Source organism: Rhinolophus sinicus, linkage group LG14 (genome assembly GCF_036562045.2).
Source record: "Rhinolophus sinicus isolate RSC01 linkage group LG14, ASM3656204v1, whole genome shotgun sequence".
NCBI lineage: Eukaryota > Metazoa > Chordata > Mammalia > Chiroptera > Rhinolophidae > Rhinolophus > Rhinolophus sinicus.
The window spans coordinates 41,702,191-41,720,501 of NC_133763.1; the positions used below are offsets into that span (position 1 = coordinate 41,702,191).

General features: G+C 42.1%; 1 protein-coding gene across 3 annotated transcripts in view; it reads right to left on the reverse strand.

Moving 5' to 3' along the window:
* The window catches only part of SORT1 (sortilin 1), a 59,040-nt gene that overhangs the window by 26,670 nt on the left and 14,059 nt on the right, over window positions 1–18,311 (reverse strand). For all 3 annotated transcript variants that reach the window (XM_074318968.1, XM_074318969.1, XM_074318970.1), the window contains exons 2-5: window positions 13,124–13,183; window positions 11,619–11,692; window positions 3,491–3,593; window positions 2,809–2,973 (exon numbers count right to left, since the gene is read on the reverse strand). In XM_074318968.1, coding sequence (XP_074175069.1) covers window positions 2,809–2,973; window positions 3,491–3,593; window positions 11,619–11,692; window positions 13,124–13,183 — 402 coding nt within the window. The remainder of the gene's footprint in view (window positions 1–2,808; window positions 2,974–3,490; window positions 3,594–11,618; window positions 11,693–13,123; window positions 13,184–18,311) is intronic.

The window sequence follows — 18,311 nt, forward strand, 5'->3', positions numbered from 1 at the left end:
GGGCCCCTTCCGGGTCTTGGAAGTTCAGAATAACAAATGCTTATGAAGTGCCTACTATGTGCCAGGCACTGTTCCAGACATTGCATTGGGAATACAAAGACGAATAAGACACACTCCCTGCTCTCAAGGAGCTCACTGTTTAATGAGGATCCCAGATAAGCAAGTTTGAAACAATGTGGTGTTATGGAAACGGGGTCGCTGGGGTAAGAGTCAGGAGAGGGGGTACACTGCACCAGAGTCAGTCTGTGAAGAAGAAAGCTGAACTGAGTCTTAAATGATGAGCAGTGTAACCAAAAGAAGGCAAGTGGGAGATTAGATGCTACGGCACAGAGACAGACTAGAACTAGGAAAGGCAGACGGGTGCTAAAGCATCTCAGTGTGTGCCAGGAGCTCAGAGCCTTCAGATGCTAATGGAGCACAAATTCCAAGGTGAAGGAAGGAGCAGCACATGCAGGGAGCAGGCAGGGCCAGCTGAGACCACTTCCTATGCCACGCTGAGGAGCCTGGTCTGCATACGAGGTACTCGAAGGAGGAGGTGCTCTAAGTAGGGGAATGACACAGTTGGTTTTAGTTTCTTAGGAAGAATACTAGGATGATAATGGGAAAGACAGGTTCAGAGGGTCCAAATCAGAAGTGGGAAAAGCAGTGAATAACTGTCACATTAGTTCATTAAGAGTTAGTGAGGCCCTAAACCTCGGCTGTGAGGAATAGGCGCAGGAAGAATTTAGAAGCTACATCCAATAGAACTGGACGACCTTTCCTGTAGGGCAGGATGGTGTGTGTGTGTGTGTGTGTGTGTGTGTGTGTGTGTGTGTAAGTTCATCACTCTGGGATTCTGGCTGAGGGACAAGATGCAGTGTGGAATCTTTAGCCAGTATAAGGACTAAGGGAAGAGAGTGTGTCCGTGAGAAGAGCAGGAAGAAGTCGGTTTAGATTCAGTCTGAGGTGCCTGTGAGACTTCCAGCTAGAGGCATCCAGGGGGCAGCACGATAGGAATCGGAAGCCAGGACCAGAGACAGGGACTCAAAAATCTTACACATTTCGGTGGCAGTTAAAGTGGTAAGAGGGAAGAGACTGCTCAGAGTGAAATGAGCAGAGTGATTTAAGGGTAGGTTGACAGGAGTTTAAGAAAGAGACCCAAGAAGGAATGGTCAGAAGGAAGGCAAGAACCAAAGGGAATGATGTCACAGAAGGCAAGCGAGCAGCATTCCCAAAAGGAGGGATTGGCCAAAACTTTCAAATGCAGCAAAGACTTAGTAAGCTGAGAACTGACAATGTCAGTTACACTGGCAACATAACCCAGTCGGCCCAGATTCAGTGGCGGTGGGACAGAGAGGTCCTGGGACAGAGATGTCCTGAAATTACATGGGGCTGATCTAGGCAGTTTGCCTTCAGTGCTCCCCCCCGCCCACCATTCTTCTTATTTCTTCAACTTTTCCTACTCTTGTAACGTTCGCCTCCCAGCATTTCTAATGTACCTAATTCTACTCAGAAACAGGAAAGGGTCTGATAGCCCCTATTTGCACTTCATACAAACCGGTCCCTCTTCTGTACCCTAATTATTTGTACTTCAGACTTACCCTTACCTGGAATAAATATCAGGTATAAAAGCAGACTGTGCCTACTTAGTAATGGTGATGGGGTGATCAAAGGGGGGATTGATGGTTCTGTCCATTCCTAAGTGAGCTCATCTCTTTGCTCCCTTGAAAGGCCTTCAGCTCAAGGTGCTGGAGGCCAATTTCCAGGAATTGTTTCTGGAGACCTGAAGCCTACCCAGCAGGCTAGTTTCCTTCCTCTGGCCTCCTCTGGCTGAGCTTCACTCTGACCTTCCTTCAGCCTCCCGTCTTCCATCTGTTCAAAGATCTGCCCTCACAAGGCCCAGAATGCAGACCTCTCTTCTATGCCCTTCCCCCGCCCTTTGCCACCCCATGCTCAGCCTCACTTGTCCACATTTGATGATCCTGTTTCTGTGACCAGAGTGGTCAATGCAACAATGGCTCTCAAATTTTAGTGTGCAGGCTCGGCTGGGGGGCTTGTTAAAAATACTAGCCACCTCGTAACCAGAAGTCACTGACACTATATCTGGATCGGGGACTGGGAATCTGCATATCAAACCAGCCTCCCAGGGGTTTCTGACACTGCTGGTCAGCAGACCACGCTCTAAGAGATGAGACGAGAGAGAGCCATATAAAGTATAACTGTGATTATCACAGTCCAGCAGCTCAGCCTCTGGGCCCTTAACACCCAAGACAAAGGAGACTGGGCCTTAGGAAGGGGAACTTTCGGAGGAGAGGTAGGAGGGACACTGGTTTCTGAGGAGAGTATAGGAATGTGTAGGGCACAGGATTTCAGACTCCAGATACTTAATACACGAGTATCAAAGACAGAAATCAATATGCTTCATGTACTACGCAACTAACAAAAAAGAAAAATTATAAGGATGTGGTTTGGCCACAAGGAACAATAACAACATTAGGACTTTGACAATTTATGCTTGTCCCTTGCAGAACAAGAATGATTACATTAAAGTTTTCTCGTTCATAACTCCAATAGCACACATCTATTCACTGAAAAGAAATTGTAATGATATCTAGATGTCATACTTATTTGGAATAGATAGCACATAAAATATTGTGCCCTTTACCAAACAGGAAAAAAATGCAAAAAACGCATGCGTCATGACATAAGAAGTCACTGGAAAGCAGTCCAATACTGCATAAAAGCATTACTTACAGGGTCCTTTTAAGATAGTACATTTTGAGACAATAAAAATGCAAAAGGCAAGACAAGTTCTTTAACTAAACTTACTTCAGTGCTGAGAGCTAAAAGATAATCAGAATTCTGAGGGCTATACGTCATCTGAGTCAGAGGATGAAAAGGGAGATTGGTTTGAACAAAGTTCTTTGCAAAATCTGATGATCTGAAGATTCTTCCTCCGTGACTTCCTCCAGACACCTCTGCTGTTAAAATCACCTGGTTAGGAAGAAGAAAGTTCAAATTCAGGATATAACACTATAAAAGCACAGGAAGGTCTTGCCCCATTTTCAGCAGACATTAGTTAAGAAAATTTTAGTTCCAAAAGTAAGAAGAGTTATAAAAACAGATTAGCTGACGTACCCCACTCCTCAAGGATTAGTCTTATCAAAAAATATTATCCTGAATCAAGCTAGTGCATCGTACCTATGAACTTGAGCCTGGTCAGTCTGAGGTTAGCCAGTTTCCCAAAGACTACAATGCTGTCCTAAGGAGTGTACGTTGTAATGCTAAACAACTGCCATGTGAAGAGTTTTGGTACATCTTGGACAGGGACCAAAAAAGAACCTGTGTGCTGAATTCCATTCTTTTGTGATCTGCATTAAATAAATTTTAAAATACAGTAAAAGTAAACTAAATATACTGCTGCGTATCACTGGATGGTACCAACAGTAATATCTTGACAGCCCGCATGTGGTATCAGGCACAGCTCTATATATGCATGAATGAGTCTCACCTTTCCAGAGTTTTCAGGACCAATAGCCATGCCAAATTCAGTGCGAATGAAGGTGTTATTGATGAGATTTGTAATATCCTTGAAGTTCTTTCCATAGTCCTCACTGAGAGGAAGAAAAATAAAGACAAAATGAGAATGCAGTGGTCGTAGACATTGTTGGGTTCCTTCCCAGCTTGCATCCCCCTTTCGCTGACTTTACTGAAGCACTCAAACTGCCCCCTGCATGGTCACCTGCCACAGGGGAGCTGATTCCATCCCTAGCTCCAATGCTGTGCCTGATGCGTGTAAAGAAAATTCCACCTCCTCGCAGGTGACGGAGTTGGGAATGGAGGAGTGACCCAGGTTGAGGCCGTAAGACAAAAGGAAATTTGGGATCTATTAGGAAGCACGCTTCCTCACCCTTCAGACAGCCACCTGATGAAATGGTTTGTCCTCCTTTAGACCAGTGGTTCTCAGCCAGGGTATTTTTGCATACACACCCTCCCCTCTAAGCAACCGCTTGGTCATTTCTGGAGACATTTTTGATTATCACAGCTCAGGGTTGGGTACTACTGGCATCTGTGGGAGAGGCCAGGGCTGCTGCTAACCACCCCACAATGTACAGGACAGCCCCACAACAACAGAGAATTATCTGGCCCCAAACGTCAACAGCGCCCAGGTTGAGAACCCCCAACACGATAGCATATAAATATAAAGCAAAACCGCTGCTGTAGGCATTCTGACACAACGAAAGCACAGCCTGAAGATGAAGTCAACGTGAGTGGAGAGCAGTTCCAGACCCCAGGGAAGCAGCACCTGTGACACTGAGTTGGACTGAGGCCAAAGCCTGTTCTTCCTCTGTGTTTAGTTAGGAGCCAGTAATTCCTCACTAGTCAAGCTAGTTTGAGTTGGGATCTGTGCTAAGTGTAGCCAAAGGCCTCCTAATGAACCTGTTCATGCAGAGCACTCATGCTGAAGTGGTAAGTTAATAGGAGTCCCGAGGTTCCTGCCCCCTCAACCCCCCCGAGGTTACCAGCCCTGGGCACACGTCTCTAACACATGGAGCATGTGAAACACAGCTAGGGAAACAAACAAACTTAATCTCAGCTCTTGGGTTGTCAAAGCTTTTCCCAAAAGTTCATTCCAACAATATCTTTGAGAGATAATTCAATTCCATGTTTAGATTTTGAAAAATACAAGCAAAAAAATCAGTAGCTGTCTAATTCTGAGAGGTTTAATACTACATGCTGTTCTTTTAGAACATGATACAGATTGCTAAATCTTAATATTCATTACATTTGAATATCCATCAGAGAAGAACATTGTACTGCAAGTTAGGTGCCCAGGGATAAACGCAATGTGCCGTGGTCCTCACTGATAGAATATATGACTTAATCCAGGTAGCAGCCGCCACAAATAACGAATCCCAGAACCAGAGAACACGAGAGACGCCAAGGGACTCAACAGAACATTTTGTTCCACTCCCTCATTTCACAAAGAGGTTCAAGGGGAGTCAATTTATCAAAAGCCAGACAGTTAATTATAGGCAAAATTGAAACTATAATCAAATTCTCTTCACTTTCAGCCCCAAACTAAAGGCACTCTTTAATGATTTGTGAGAAGTTTTTCCCTTATAACCTGTAGTCTCCCTCTATTGTGCCAGGACTTGTGGCCCGGCAGTAACAATCAGCGACGTGGACCCTGGAGACACACACAGGACGGAGGCTCCTCTGAGTGTTTATTTAGGTCCCTGACAACAGGCTAACGTAAACTACAAGGGACTTTAAGTTGTCTGAATGACTCTTCCCATCTCTTAGCACACTCACACAGAAAATAAATAAAACAGGGAGCAGGCACCACCCAAAGATTCCTGTGTTACCCGCCCCGCCCCTTTTTTTGGCTTTGAAGTGCAAGAAGAGCTCTTATCTCCCTGACAGCAGGCCAAGACATGTGCATGAATAACTCCATGCCCTGCCGTGTGCATATGTCGTCAACAGCTCAGACAACCTTCTAAAGGGGCTGGCAGCAGCCTTACAAACCTCCCCTCCTTCACGGTATCTCCAGGGAACCTTTGCAAACCTGCTGGCAAGTATGCTGGCTTTTTAAGAACTTGGCACAACAGATACATCCCTGCCCTTCAGAAAAAGAGAGCAACACTGAGCAAAACAAAAAATCATCTGCTACAACACTCTGGTAATTTAGCCAGTTAAACAAATGGGGCACAATGGACTAGGGTCAACCTGCTGGCACTGGAGTGCGGTTCTGTTAAGGTCTCGCTGGGCTCAGGGATGTATTTTCATATAGCACTTTATTTAAAAGTAGCTTCATTTTCTATCAGCATATATATCAACATACAACATACGTGACGAAGAGGAAATCAACGAAACTCCTTGACAAACAACTCTACTTTGCAAATTCCAGATAATAATAAGAGCAATGAACAGCCGTCAAAAGAAAGGTTAACAAAACCCTGTGAAACTATCTGCTTTAAAAACAAGTCTTTTTAATAACAATTCAATACATCAATCCTGATGGCTGCTCCTTCTGCTTTCCAACAATAAATGATCACTTTTGCATATATTTGTCCTGTCAACATGCGTAAGAATACGCACACATTTAGAACTCAAGAAAATAGTGGTAGAATACAAATATTTTGGGAATACCCCCAAAGAACCAGAAAAATCTAGAAATTATTTTTTAAAAAAAAGAAAGAGAAGTAATCACCACATGGGCTTCCAATAAGACACAGCGTCAACATTCTTACGGAATGAAGCACGCGAGAGGGGGTTTTTCCAGGAGACTCACATGTTCACACTCACATGGTTGGCACTCAACCTAAATGTCAATAGCCTAGAATCACACCCTTGTTTTTCAGCACTTTTCATTCACAATATACAGGAACTTGTGACATAGTCATTTAACCTGCAGAAATGTAATGAGAAGTAACAGTAAAAGACTCCTGCCTATTACCTTTCTCAACAATCAAACAAGAACAGATATCCTTGTGTGGTGGGCTTTCAGGCCTAACCATTTCTCTTTTCCTTTTAGTTCATTTTTGCCACGATTAAGTCACTATAAATTGCAGCATCAAAACAATAAGGATGACAACAAACTCTTAACAACACAACTGCAGTTTTGACTAATTGAGAAAGCTTATCCAGTTGATTCTCATTATTCCTGGATTTTGTATTTGTGAATTTGCCTACTCGCTAACATGTTTGTGTAATCCCCAAATCAATACTCGTGGCATTTTTGCGGTCACTTGCAGACATGCACAGGGCGGGGAAATACCTGAGTCACCCAGCAAACCTGTTCCCAGCTGAGGGCCAGTCAGGGAATGCTCTGCCTTCTTGCTTCGGCTCTTGTATTATAAACAAATGTCCTCCTCACGGTCTATTTAGTACCCCACATTTTGTATTCCTGTGCTTTTATTGGTGACTTTGCTGTTTAAAACAGCCCCCAAGCATAGCGGTGACGTGCTGTGTAGTGTTCCTGAGCGCAAGGCTGCGATGTGCCTTGTACAGAAAATGTATGGGTTAGATGAGCTTCTTTTGGACATGAGTGAGTTGTGAGCTCAACGTTAGGGAATCCACAATATTAAATAAGGTAACTTTAACCAGAAACACACATAAAACAAGGTTATGTATTGATCGACTGACAAACATTAACATTGTGACCAGAGGTTTGCAGGAACCTAACCCCGTATTTCCCTTAGGAGCGATGGTTCACTACTCACTAATTCAGTATTCGTGCAGACTATGCAGAACATAATTATTGTCAAGAACGAGAATTGGCTGGATTGAGATTTCCAGTTAAAATATCAGTAGGGAGAATGCAGCTTATTAAAATGTGCCAAAGGAATCACTGACCTGAAATTGTTTCCAGGTAAAATTGGCAGAATTTGAATTTACAGTAAACTGAACTCCAAATACTGTAGTCTTTTCTTTTTTTTTTTTTACTCCAACTGTCTAATGCAGTGAAAAGTGAACCAAGCATATCATTAAAAAGGCTATCATACAGGATGGCTTGGAGAAGGTGGTTTACTGTACTTTGCTTCACTATCTACTGCATATCTTTAAGTTATACTTTTTTTTTTTTAAATCTCAAGTAACATCCTGAGAAACTTACATCAACTATGGAATAAACTTTGATGTGAAATCTGTTAGAGATTCCCTTACTGATTTCCAAAATTTCAATAACTGTCATTGGGAAACAAAAATCACAAACAAAATAGCCCAGCGATTTTGTGGTAACCAGGTATGAATGCTGGTATAGAATAATGTTTACATGTGCTTCATTAATGATCTTATAAGAGGCCATAAAACAAAAGGTACAAAACATCTTTCAGTTGCCAAAAATCAAATTATCATCTCACCTATAGCTAGTTTACTTCCTTTTTAACTTCATACGTGCCCAAGTGAGAAACAAATGGACTTTCCAATCAATTATATGAATATTCCTTAACAGAGAATCAAAATTTGTACTATTCAAACATGACTCCTTTAAATTGAAGATATTAACATATTCAATTTTATCTAATCATTAACTCCTAGGGGCTCTATTTATTATTTCCCAAACCTTTCACCAATTCTTTTTCACAATCGAAAGACTAAAGTCTACTCCGTCTAACTTCTATTCTTGTGAGCCTCTGTGCTGTACTACTCAGAGCAAGTGGCGATTATTTGAATCCCAAATGAACCTTTGACCACATGAGATTTAGTGGAGAAAGATAATCCTGTAAATAATATCATCATTTAAAACTGTGAAATACAGAAGAGTCTTCAGAGTGGATTCAACAGGCTTTTATTTTATTTCTCTGTTGGGCAACCTCAGTATAGGCAGAACCCACTTTGATCAAACTGCTCCCTCCCTTTCCCATTTCTGGAGCGACGTGTGCCTCTTGACTGTTCACAACGTCTGTTCAACAACATGAGTCACATCAGGCCAGGGCAGCCCAGATGGAAAGGCAACGGGACACATTTACAGCTTCCACCTAAACTCTGGAAGACTTTTCCATTCGCAGCAAGGAGGAAATAACTACAACTCAAAATGACCTTGGTAAAAACAAACACCACCAACAAAAAATACTGCCACGCAACATGCAGAAAAAGCACCTGAGTAACATGGTCACATACCAGAAACAAATAGGATTGCTCTTTAGTAAAGTGTATGTTCAGGGTTTCTCACAGACTAGACAAACAAAGGATGAAAAGGGCTGAGTCAGATGGTGGTAGATATTTAAACAGTAATACAGGGATATCGTTTTTGTTTTGTTTTTTTGGCTGTCTTAAGGTAAGCACAATATTGAAAAGCAAAGGATGGGGAAGAAAGTCACGAAAAGCCATTTTACTCCTCATGTGTCAGACTCAGGAACCTGTCAGGTCCAGTTCTGGCCACATGATTAAAGAGCAATGTAGAGAAGAAAAAGTGAATTCAGAAGGCAAGCAAAAAAGTGGCTGAAGCAACAGGTATAGAAGATAATTCAACCTAGAAAGGAGGAGATCAGTAAATAGCCTTCAAACCATATAGGGGTCAATCAGAGAAGAGGTTTTCATTTGCTACTAAAAAGTGAACTGAAATTAGCATCCTCTATGACACATATTTGCGTGATACTCATAGCAGCATTAATAATAGTGAAAAAAATTAGCTACAACCTAAGTGTCCAAGAGAATAATGATTAAATAAATTCTGTCAATCTAATTAAAATGACTGGTTACTAGCAGAGGGAATGTGAAAAACATCACGGTATGAGCACTGCCAATCAGAATGGATATGGGTCGTAATGCCAGCTACGTGCTGGGAGGGGCACCCGTAGAAGCCACGGAGGCATCCGGGGGCAGACATTTTACCAACTGGCATGAAACGCTTCTCTTTTTAACAGCTGCTGCTATGCAGTGCCAGTACATGCTGGTTACATGCCATCCCAAGCTGTTAGCATGGCAGCAGCTAACCCCACCAAGTTCTTACGCCAGGCACTGCAAAGCATAACTCACACCAGCCCTAAGGTGGCCATTATTGTCATCTTTCTTTTACAGATGACAAAAAAGACTCGGCAGGAGGGAGGTTAAATGACTTTTCCAAGTTCATTCTACTTGCAAACGACAGTGCTGAGATTCAATCCCAGGCCTATTTGCCAACAGAACCTGGCAACTTTATGCTGCAACCATATTACTTCCCAAGACTATGTAGCCATATGATATAATACTAAAGGGGAAAAATCAAGATAATGAATTGTAAATAAATGAAGATTACACTTGACATTAGGGTGAATTTTTTCTTTCCTATGAAATTTACAAATGTTTTATAATATGGTTGTATTGCTTTTATAATGAAAGATAAATTGGTAAGAGAAACTGTATCATAAGGAAAAAATTTATGACAGCAAGATTTCTTAAACACTGGAGTTACTGAAGTTACAATTTTTATGCTTTTTTTTTTTTTTTGCCTCCCAAACAGGATACTTTTCACCTATCTGATGGTTCAACAATTGTTTTAATTGAACAAACAAAATCACCTACGAATTATAGCCTTTCTAGCACTAGAGTTCTACAGTCCACTGTTAATTCTTATCATACAAATAAAAAAATACTGTCAGTCTAAAAATTAGAGCGAAGCCAAGGCACTCATTCATTCAGTTAATAAGGACTGCCTGCCTACTCTGTGTCAATGGTTTGGCTAGTAGCTGGTGAACCCCAAGTTAGTCAAGAACCTTGTCTTCATGAAGCTTACAGCGATTCCAAGATGGCAATTCCTTCTTGGACTATTTTTAAGCCAACATTGCTGTGTTGAAGGGCAGAGAGCACTGGCTCCAGGCTCAGGAGCAGCAGTCACGAATCACACCGACTGGGGAAGAGAGGTTGGGCTGATCCATCTCAGAACTTCAACGTGGGTTTATTCCCACTGGGCCAAGATCAAGTCAAATAAAGAACTCTGAGAAAGTACGATGGCTGCTGGGAGATCCCTAGGCCCTGGAGATAGTTTCTATGTCACCTGCAAGGATGCCATATTTCTTTAGATCCCTTGGGGAAAAATGGAATAGGCACAAATTGAGAAGTCCATCAGCAATTTCTGGGAGTTAGCTGGTCTTGAATTTTACCGTTAAGGAAAAGAATCAAGTTGAACCTTTGAGAAGACAATTCTCAAACATTGTAAATGGCACCAGAGAGGCTACAGCTCTAGAACAAACGCTCCACCATCACTACCAGCGCGAACATTGCAAGGCACTTTGGGAGGTCTGACCTCAGAGCCTCCTCCTGATCTAGAAACAGTCTGTTTGGGGCTCAACAAATTAGATAAATATATTCACTTGGAAGGTACAGTGAGAATTGTTACTTCAGGGATATGAAAACCATTTTGTGCTCGTAAAAAGACAGTTGAACTCCATGCTACCTTCCCACAAATAACCATTTAAATTAATAAACACACTCCCCTATAGACGCTTCCTCCATCTTCCTTTATTGTTTTGCCATCCAGTCAGGTCAACCGAATCTCCTTGGAACTAGATTCCTTTTCATACCTCTTCAGATTGCTAAGTAAATATTAAAAGTGTGCTGAATGTGACAGTTTGGTCAAAATTGCAGGTGGCTAGAGGATTTTTTTTTTTTTTTTAAATAAAGATTTTATTGGGGAAGGGGAACAGGACTTTATTGGGGAACAGTGTGTACTTCCAGAACTTTTTCCCAAGTCAAGTTGTTGTCCTTTCAGTCTTAGTTGTGGAGGGCGCAGCTCAGCTCCAGGTCCACTTGCCATTGCTAGTTGCAGGGGGCGCAGCCCACCATCCCTTGCGGGAGTTGAACCAGCAACCTTGTGGTTGAGAGGACACGCTCCAGCCAACTGAGCCATCGGGAGCTCAGCGGCAGCTCAGCTCAAGGTGCCATGTTCAATCTTAGTTGCAGAGGGCGGAGCCCACCATCCCTTGCGGGACTCGAGGAATTGAACCAGTAACCTTGTGATTGAGAGCCCACTGGCCCATGTGGGAATCGAACGGGCAGCCTTCGGAGTTAGGAGCATGGAGCTCCAACCACCTGAGCCACCGGGCGGCCCCTAGAAGATCTTTTAAACCAACTGTTAGACTCCATCATGTCTGGTAAACTGTATATTCACGATGTGTTACTCAGTCTATGCCCCAACCATATATCATGCATCTCACCTTCGATAGAGCTTGGACTGTCCGAAAGTCATAATTACCAGTGGTACATGGAAGGTGGTCAAGACTAGAATGATCTGGAGAGAGACAAAAGCATTCGGTCAGTAAGAAAGGCAGTCCAATTGTTTGTCTGTGATGGGATTAAATCAACATCTGAGAGGTTGCCAACAGCCCTGCTTTGTAGTAGCCTATCTTGTAATGTGTCAGAAAACCAAGAAGGACCAAGTTACTAGGGCTTGCAATGACGCAAGGTCTCAACTCATTTTGTTGAGATGGTCCCATTTTACCTACACTTGAGGCAGTGAGGTAGAGCTAATCAACTACACAGTACAATAAAGGAAGGATTTAACTATTTGTATCCATATTATTATAAGATCTTCTCAGGCAAGAGTCATCTCTTCCTGCTCACAGAGGCTAGAACAGTGTGGGTGCTGCCATAGAGGTCACTGTGTCACATATATCTCTCCTTTTCTTCTTCTCCCAGCTGTTAGATCTCCATGAAATTAATTTCTTAAATAAATATTTTTCTAGATAAAAATATGCATGAGGAAAAGATTCTGATAGATTAGTGCAAGAAGCTAGGAAGTCTCAAATAGCCATACAGCAAGAAATCTTGTAGATATTGACTATCTTAACTAAATGGACAAATCATGGAAATTAGAGCACAACTCAAATTTTACAAGGAATTGAGTGAGACATGCTTAAAGAAATTCTACCAGAAGCTTGAAAATTAGTTAAAGAAATTTATAACTTGCTCTTCAGCACCAAAATTCTGTTTCTTTAGGCTCCTGAGATGGCCATCCTGTGCCTCAGTGCTGTGGTACATACATTACTGGAGCGCCGGAGGGTATGAGCTGGGGCCGGGCAGGATCACAGAGCCAGGCAACACCAAGCCCTGATTCAAAGCCTGAGGCCCATGTATCACCCTCAGCACAGCCTCCTACTGGGAGACCCGCTACGTGCATATGAGGAGGGAAAAGCCGCTGACAGACTACCCTCTCATCCCCAGCTCTGGCAGCATTTCCTTCGTGGTAGGGGAGGGACAACAGATGAAGCTGAACAACACTGAGCCCACGGGCACCACAGTCCCGCAACAATAACGGTGGGAAAGGACACAGGAACAGTACAACTTGGAGGGAAAAGGCCAAGATGTGTAACATGCAGTTTTCTGCTTCTACACAGGGGTTTTCCCCAAGTCTTGTGAGGCTCCCTGCTCAGCACATAGCACTCTCTTTCCTCTTCCTTCTTCCTGCCCATCTTGGTGCCAAGCAGCCCCCAGGGACTCAAAAGGTGTCTATCTTCCTACTATGGAAGAAAGTGGTCACAGATGTTTCCAGTTCTGAAGCAAAACCAAACCCCCCACAGCTTCCTGCCAGTCTGTCCCGCAAACATGCATTTCTGTGACTGAGGCTGGAAACAGTTTCGGAAAGTAGCAACATTCAGTGCTCAAACTCCTCAAATCTCCATCCTCCTGCCAGGCTGAATTCATAGCCTCAAAATATACTTACCCCAGTGCTGTCTCCAACCCAGGACAAGGACACCGAGCCACTGAGATCATCAAACACGTGCTACAGGAAAAAGAAAGAGAAATTCATTTAGAAATGACACCTCTGCTTCAACCTTTGGTTTCCTTAAATAATTCAGAACACTATTACTTTCGAAGTAATTAAGTTCATAATTATAAGGGGAGATGGATTCCCAGAACAAAATTTGAGCTACACAGGATTTAACTACTTAATCTGAATTATAAACAACTTGGAAATTTTAATTCTCTCTCGTACAAAAGTAAGCCAAGCAGATGAGTTTTCTTCACTGCACCAGATGGGGACATGGGACAATCTAATTGCTTTCTCCAACAGCACTAAATATAAAGATACAGAAAGTATTCTTAGGATGCTTGGAAACAAGAGATCACAGCCCACATTGACAGATATAACTGTAACCCTATCAGCATAATTTAAAATTTTCTAGGCAGCCTTCACAGTGTAGCTGAATAGTTAATAGTTGGATTCCTTTTGCTTCTAGGCTAACTCAAAATGACAAGGCACAGAAGCAAGAGCAAATGCCCTTGTTTCACCTTTTAAAATAACAATTAATAATAATAATAGAACAACCTTAAGAGAATTATGGTGAGAGTGAGGAGATAAAAAAGGGAAAGCTAATATATTGTATCCAAAATATGGCAAGCACGTAGTTTTAATAATCATTGTAGGTACTTCTGGGTTTTCGTTTTCAAATACTTTATTTCTCTATTTATAAAATAGTACATATCCAATATAGAAAATGTACACAAGAATAGGGAGGTATAAGAAAACATAAATCATAATCCTATCACACAGAGATATTCAAGGTTAACATAGTATGTATAATATTCTAGTCTCTTATCATTTTTTCAACTGACAAAGAAATAATTCCAAAAAGGCCAGATTGGCACTTAGTAAAAATGTCTGACCATACAGAAATGTACATAGAAAAAGTGAACAGCCTCCTCTCCCCCTGCCACAGGCCCCACCACTCCAAGCCCCGCTCCCCGGAGGGATTAATAGTTTAGTATGTATTTCTAAGTGTTGAAGATTATTCTTTTCTCTTATAAAGACTTACATCTTATTAAGATTTTAAAAAACCTTCAACATGCCCTGCCTTTCCAAATATGACAGTTCCTCAGAAGCAGAGGATCACCTCATACTTCTCGGTGCTCCCCGCGCGTACCACAATGTTCTGCACTTAATAAGCATCTGTTGAAAATGGTTATACAGCCTTCCCAAACCACAAACAATCTCAAAATAGAACATGTCTGTAAATGGTGGGGTGCCAGCCGCTTGGTCACTCAAGCCACCAATCCCCAACAGAGACGCCTAAGGAAACAGAACTCAAAACATAACTGTTTTGCTTATCTTCTTATTTTCTTTTGTGGTCTTCCTGAATGGGCCTCTAAATTCACCTATGCTGTTTCCCCTCCAGACTGTAAGGACCTCTGAGGTCAGCAGAATCTCCTGCACAATCTGTAAATAGTACAATCAGTGCCTCACAGAGGGCTTTCTCAGTAAACGCTGGTTAACTCTCACACGCTCAGGCAGAGCTTCTCACAGCCTCTGCAGGACAGAAAGGCTATTCATATGTGCAAGCCGGCCAAGCATCTGAGAAAAAGTAGGGCTGCGAGCGACATCTGGAACCAGAAGCTTAAAAACTGACACAGCAGTGTGTCTTGTAAGATATTCCACACAGAGCAAGACGGCATGTTCTCTTGAGTAAGGATACAGTGTCTGAAATCACATCAATGAGTTCCTTGAGGAGAAGCAGAAATATCCAGAGCTGTCACAAGCACTGCAGAGGCCACACAGGGCTAGCAGTCATCAAAACAGAGGCTATCTTTCCAAGGAAAGTTCTGGTTACAGCAACCAACTAGGATAAAAAAAAAAAATCCACCACTGGAGTTCTGACTACCTTGATCAGGCCACAATAGAGATAGTCGTGAGCCAATGAGGACGTGCACCTTTCACTAGCGCATTGCACAATTCTCCACACACCTGCCCCAGTCAGTGCACACTAGCATTACTCACAGTTTCCTACTGGCCATTCACAGAAGGGGGAGGATGATTAGATGTCACTAGCAACCTGCGGATTCACGTAAACAACTCAAAGGACAGCTCACCTCAATCATCATCCAAAGAGTTCCTTTGGAAATGTAGGACCGATCTATTAACTATAATTTTGGTCTTCTGCTACTCTTAACCCTTTCTCCTTCCCTTCCCAATAGCCAGTTAAATTTTACTTTTGAAAATAAACAAACTCAATGAAGAAAACTCATTCATCTGTAGCAAATGAAGCTATTTTTTTTACATTTCAGTGTTTAACATTCTTATGCTGGTGAAAACGGAAATCAGATCTAACAACAGACCAAAGCTCAGATGGAAAGAAAAGATCATATGGAGGAAAGGAGACAAATTCAGGAGAGTTGGGGGACCGAGAGCATATGTACAATTCCACCCGATTAATGGGAGGATTGCAGATGTCCAGGAAAGGGAGGGCAACCTGGTCACGGTCGGGTGGGACAGAATGCACAAGTGTCAGCAAAAGGCCATCAATTCTGATGCTTAATCATTTGTTATATTTAACATAGCACACATGTCACTACATTGTGGTGGCATCTAAGATATTGCAAAATAGGTGTTACTTTTATTATATTAATAGCAACCAGAACATCGACGCCTCCCTCCCTAGACTTGGAGCCCATCTGGCACAGGGATCCAGCCTACTCATTTTAGCGCCTAATATGTAACATAGCACATGGAAGGCACTCAATTAATATTAAATTCATTTTCTTTAAGAACTACTTGTGAAGCTCTAAAAAGGTGGATGATGAAGTGAAAAGGTAAGGCCAGACCCACTTAATTTCCCCACGACAGAAATGGGCATGAAATATAAAATTCTATTGAGAGTGCTTCTGCTTCCGGCCAAGATGGAGTAACAGGAAATCAGATTTATCTTCCCACCTGAAACAACTAGGAAAGCAAAACAAAACGAAACAAAACCCACAAAATATATAAAACAATAGTTTTCAAGACATTGGACTTCAACGAAGGACAATAATCCCTGAGAGACAGGAAACAAACGCAAGCCTACATCTGTCCTGGCTGACTATCAGGCCACAGTGTAGGGAGGGGACCCAGGTAGAGCCCAGGTGTCTCCCACAGCTGCAGAGATGAGTGGGCTGCCTGGGGAGGCCACACAGGCTGTAGTTACCATCAACTCCATCCACATATCAAAATGTGGTCCAGGGGTCCTGCACACACCAAAGTGTTTGAGGGCACTGGCCAGAAGCAGACTATACAGAAGAGAAATTCAAATATTTGAGTATGGAGAAAGAAAGGTCTGCATACTGAGATTTAAGCAGGCCTTACAGAGGCAGGCGGGAGCACAAAGAAGCAAGAACAAGATATTGGTAGAAGGTAGCTGTGCAGGTAGGACAAACATGAATATACAGGCAAGTATTCTGAAAAACCTTAAAGGGTAACAGAAATACAATTTTAGTATCACCAACTAATGAAGTGCTGGGTATACGGTAGATACCATTAAGTACTTGTTAAATAAGAATTTCAAAATCAGGATAAAAAAGTTAAGGTGGGAATCAAAGGAAAATAAAAATAGAGAAAGGAAAGGTGTGTGAGAAGAAAAGTCTTCTGCTTGAAATACCCAGAGAAAGCTGAGAAGAGACCACAGGATCATATACTCAAAACAGGCATGGTTTCCAATGGTATATACAGCTGAATGTAATCAACCAATAAGTTATGGCTCAATTGTTCTAATCAAGGCAAAGTAAGATGAATAAAAGAAATATGAGCAGAGGACAAAGCGTGTGGCTAGAAAGAACTGAAAGGCAGAATAATCCCTTTAGGGAAAGAAAACCTCAAACCTCCAACACAATACTACCAATGAATAGCTTATACAGTGTTTCCCCGAAAATAAGACCAAGCCTAATGCATCTTCTGGAGCAAAAATCAATATAAGACCTGGTATTATATTATAATTATATTACGTTATATTGTATTATAGTAATAATAGACCGGGTCTTATATTAAATTTTGCTCCAAAAGACTCATTAAAGCTGATTGTCCAGCTAGGTCTTATTTTCGGGGAAACGGTAATATTTAAATACTGAACATATAAAAATGTTAAAATACCGAACATATAAAAACATTTAGGAGTCAAGAAGTCCAGCCAACAGAAAGTGGAGTGAATGTCTATCTCCAGCACTGTTACAAAAATCATGTTATGTGTTACGGTATACACGACAATTTAAATGGAGAAGGTGGGGGAGATTGTGAAGCATGTTTTATTTCTGGGGAACAATAGCTGTGTTGCTGTAACATAGTTTTCATAAGACATAGATTATTTAGCACAAAGGGAACATGATCTGGCCACTACGTATTGCTAAGCTGTTAGCTAAATGTATGATTTAGAAGCTAGTCAAAATTAAGGGAAGTCACGTAAGTATGCTGTTTGTGTGATTAACAATCCGAAAGTCAGTATCCAGAGAGACCACAGAGTAAATACAGTAATTCCGATTACTTAATCATACCCTAGGGTAGGAAGCTAGGAAATTTAAAACTATATAAAATGTCACTTGATCTATCAGGAGTAGATGAGCACAAAACTTGCCACATCTAGAGCGAGATAATATTAATCCTGTAGCACAGTTACAGGCACAGAAAAAGCCAGATCAATGGAATTAAAGTCCAAGACTGGGCAAAGTCCCCCCCGTTCTTCTACTCCACCACCCCACCACCCCCCGCGGTTTAAGCCGTGGTTTCTCAGTCTAGTGTAGGACACAGCTCCCCGAGCCCAGGGCTGCCCATGGCAGCTCACAGCAGCCCAAGCAGCTCACGCCGACAGGAGAGCCGTTGTTCATGTTCACAGTCTTAGCTGTACAGGGAGCAGCTCACTGGCCCATGTGGGAAGCGAACCAGCGACCTCCGCATTAGGAGCTCGGCGCTCCAACCACCTGAGCCACTGGGCTGGCCCAAAGTTTCTTTTAGTTTATGATAAAACTAGCATTGCAAATTAGTGGTGAAAGAGTTTGGAAGAACTAGCTATTTGGAAAACATAAAAAGCTGGATTTCAAACTCCTTTCTTACCCCACTCCCAAATAAATTCCACACAGAGGGAAATTTTAAATACAAAACGTTAAATCATAAA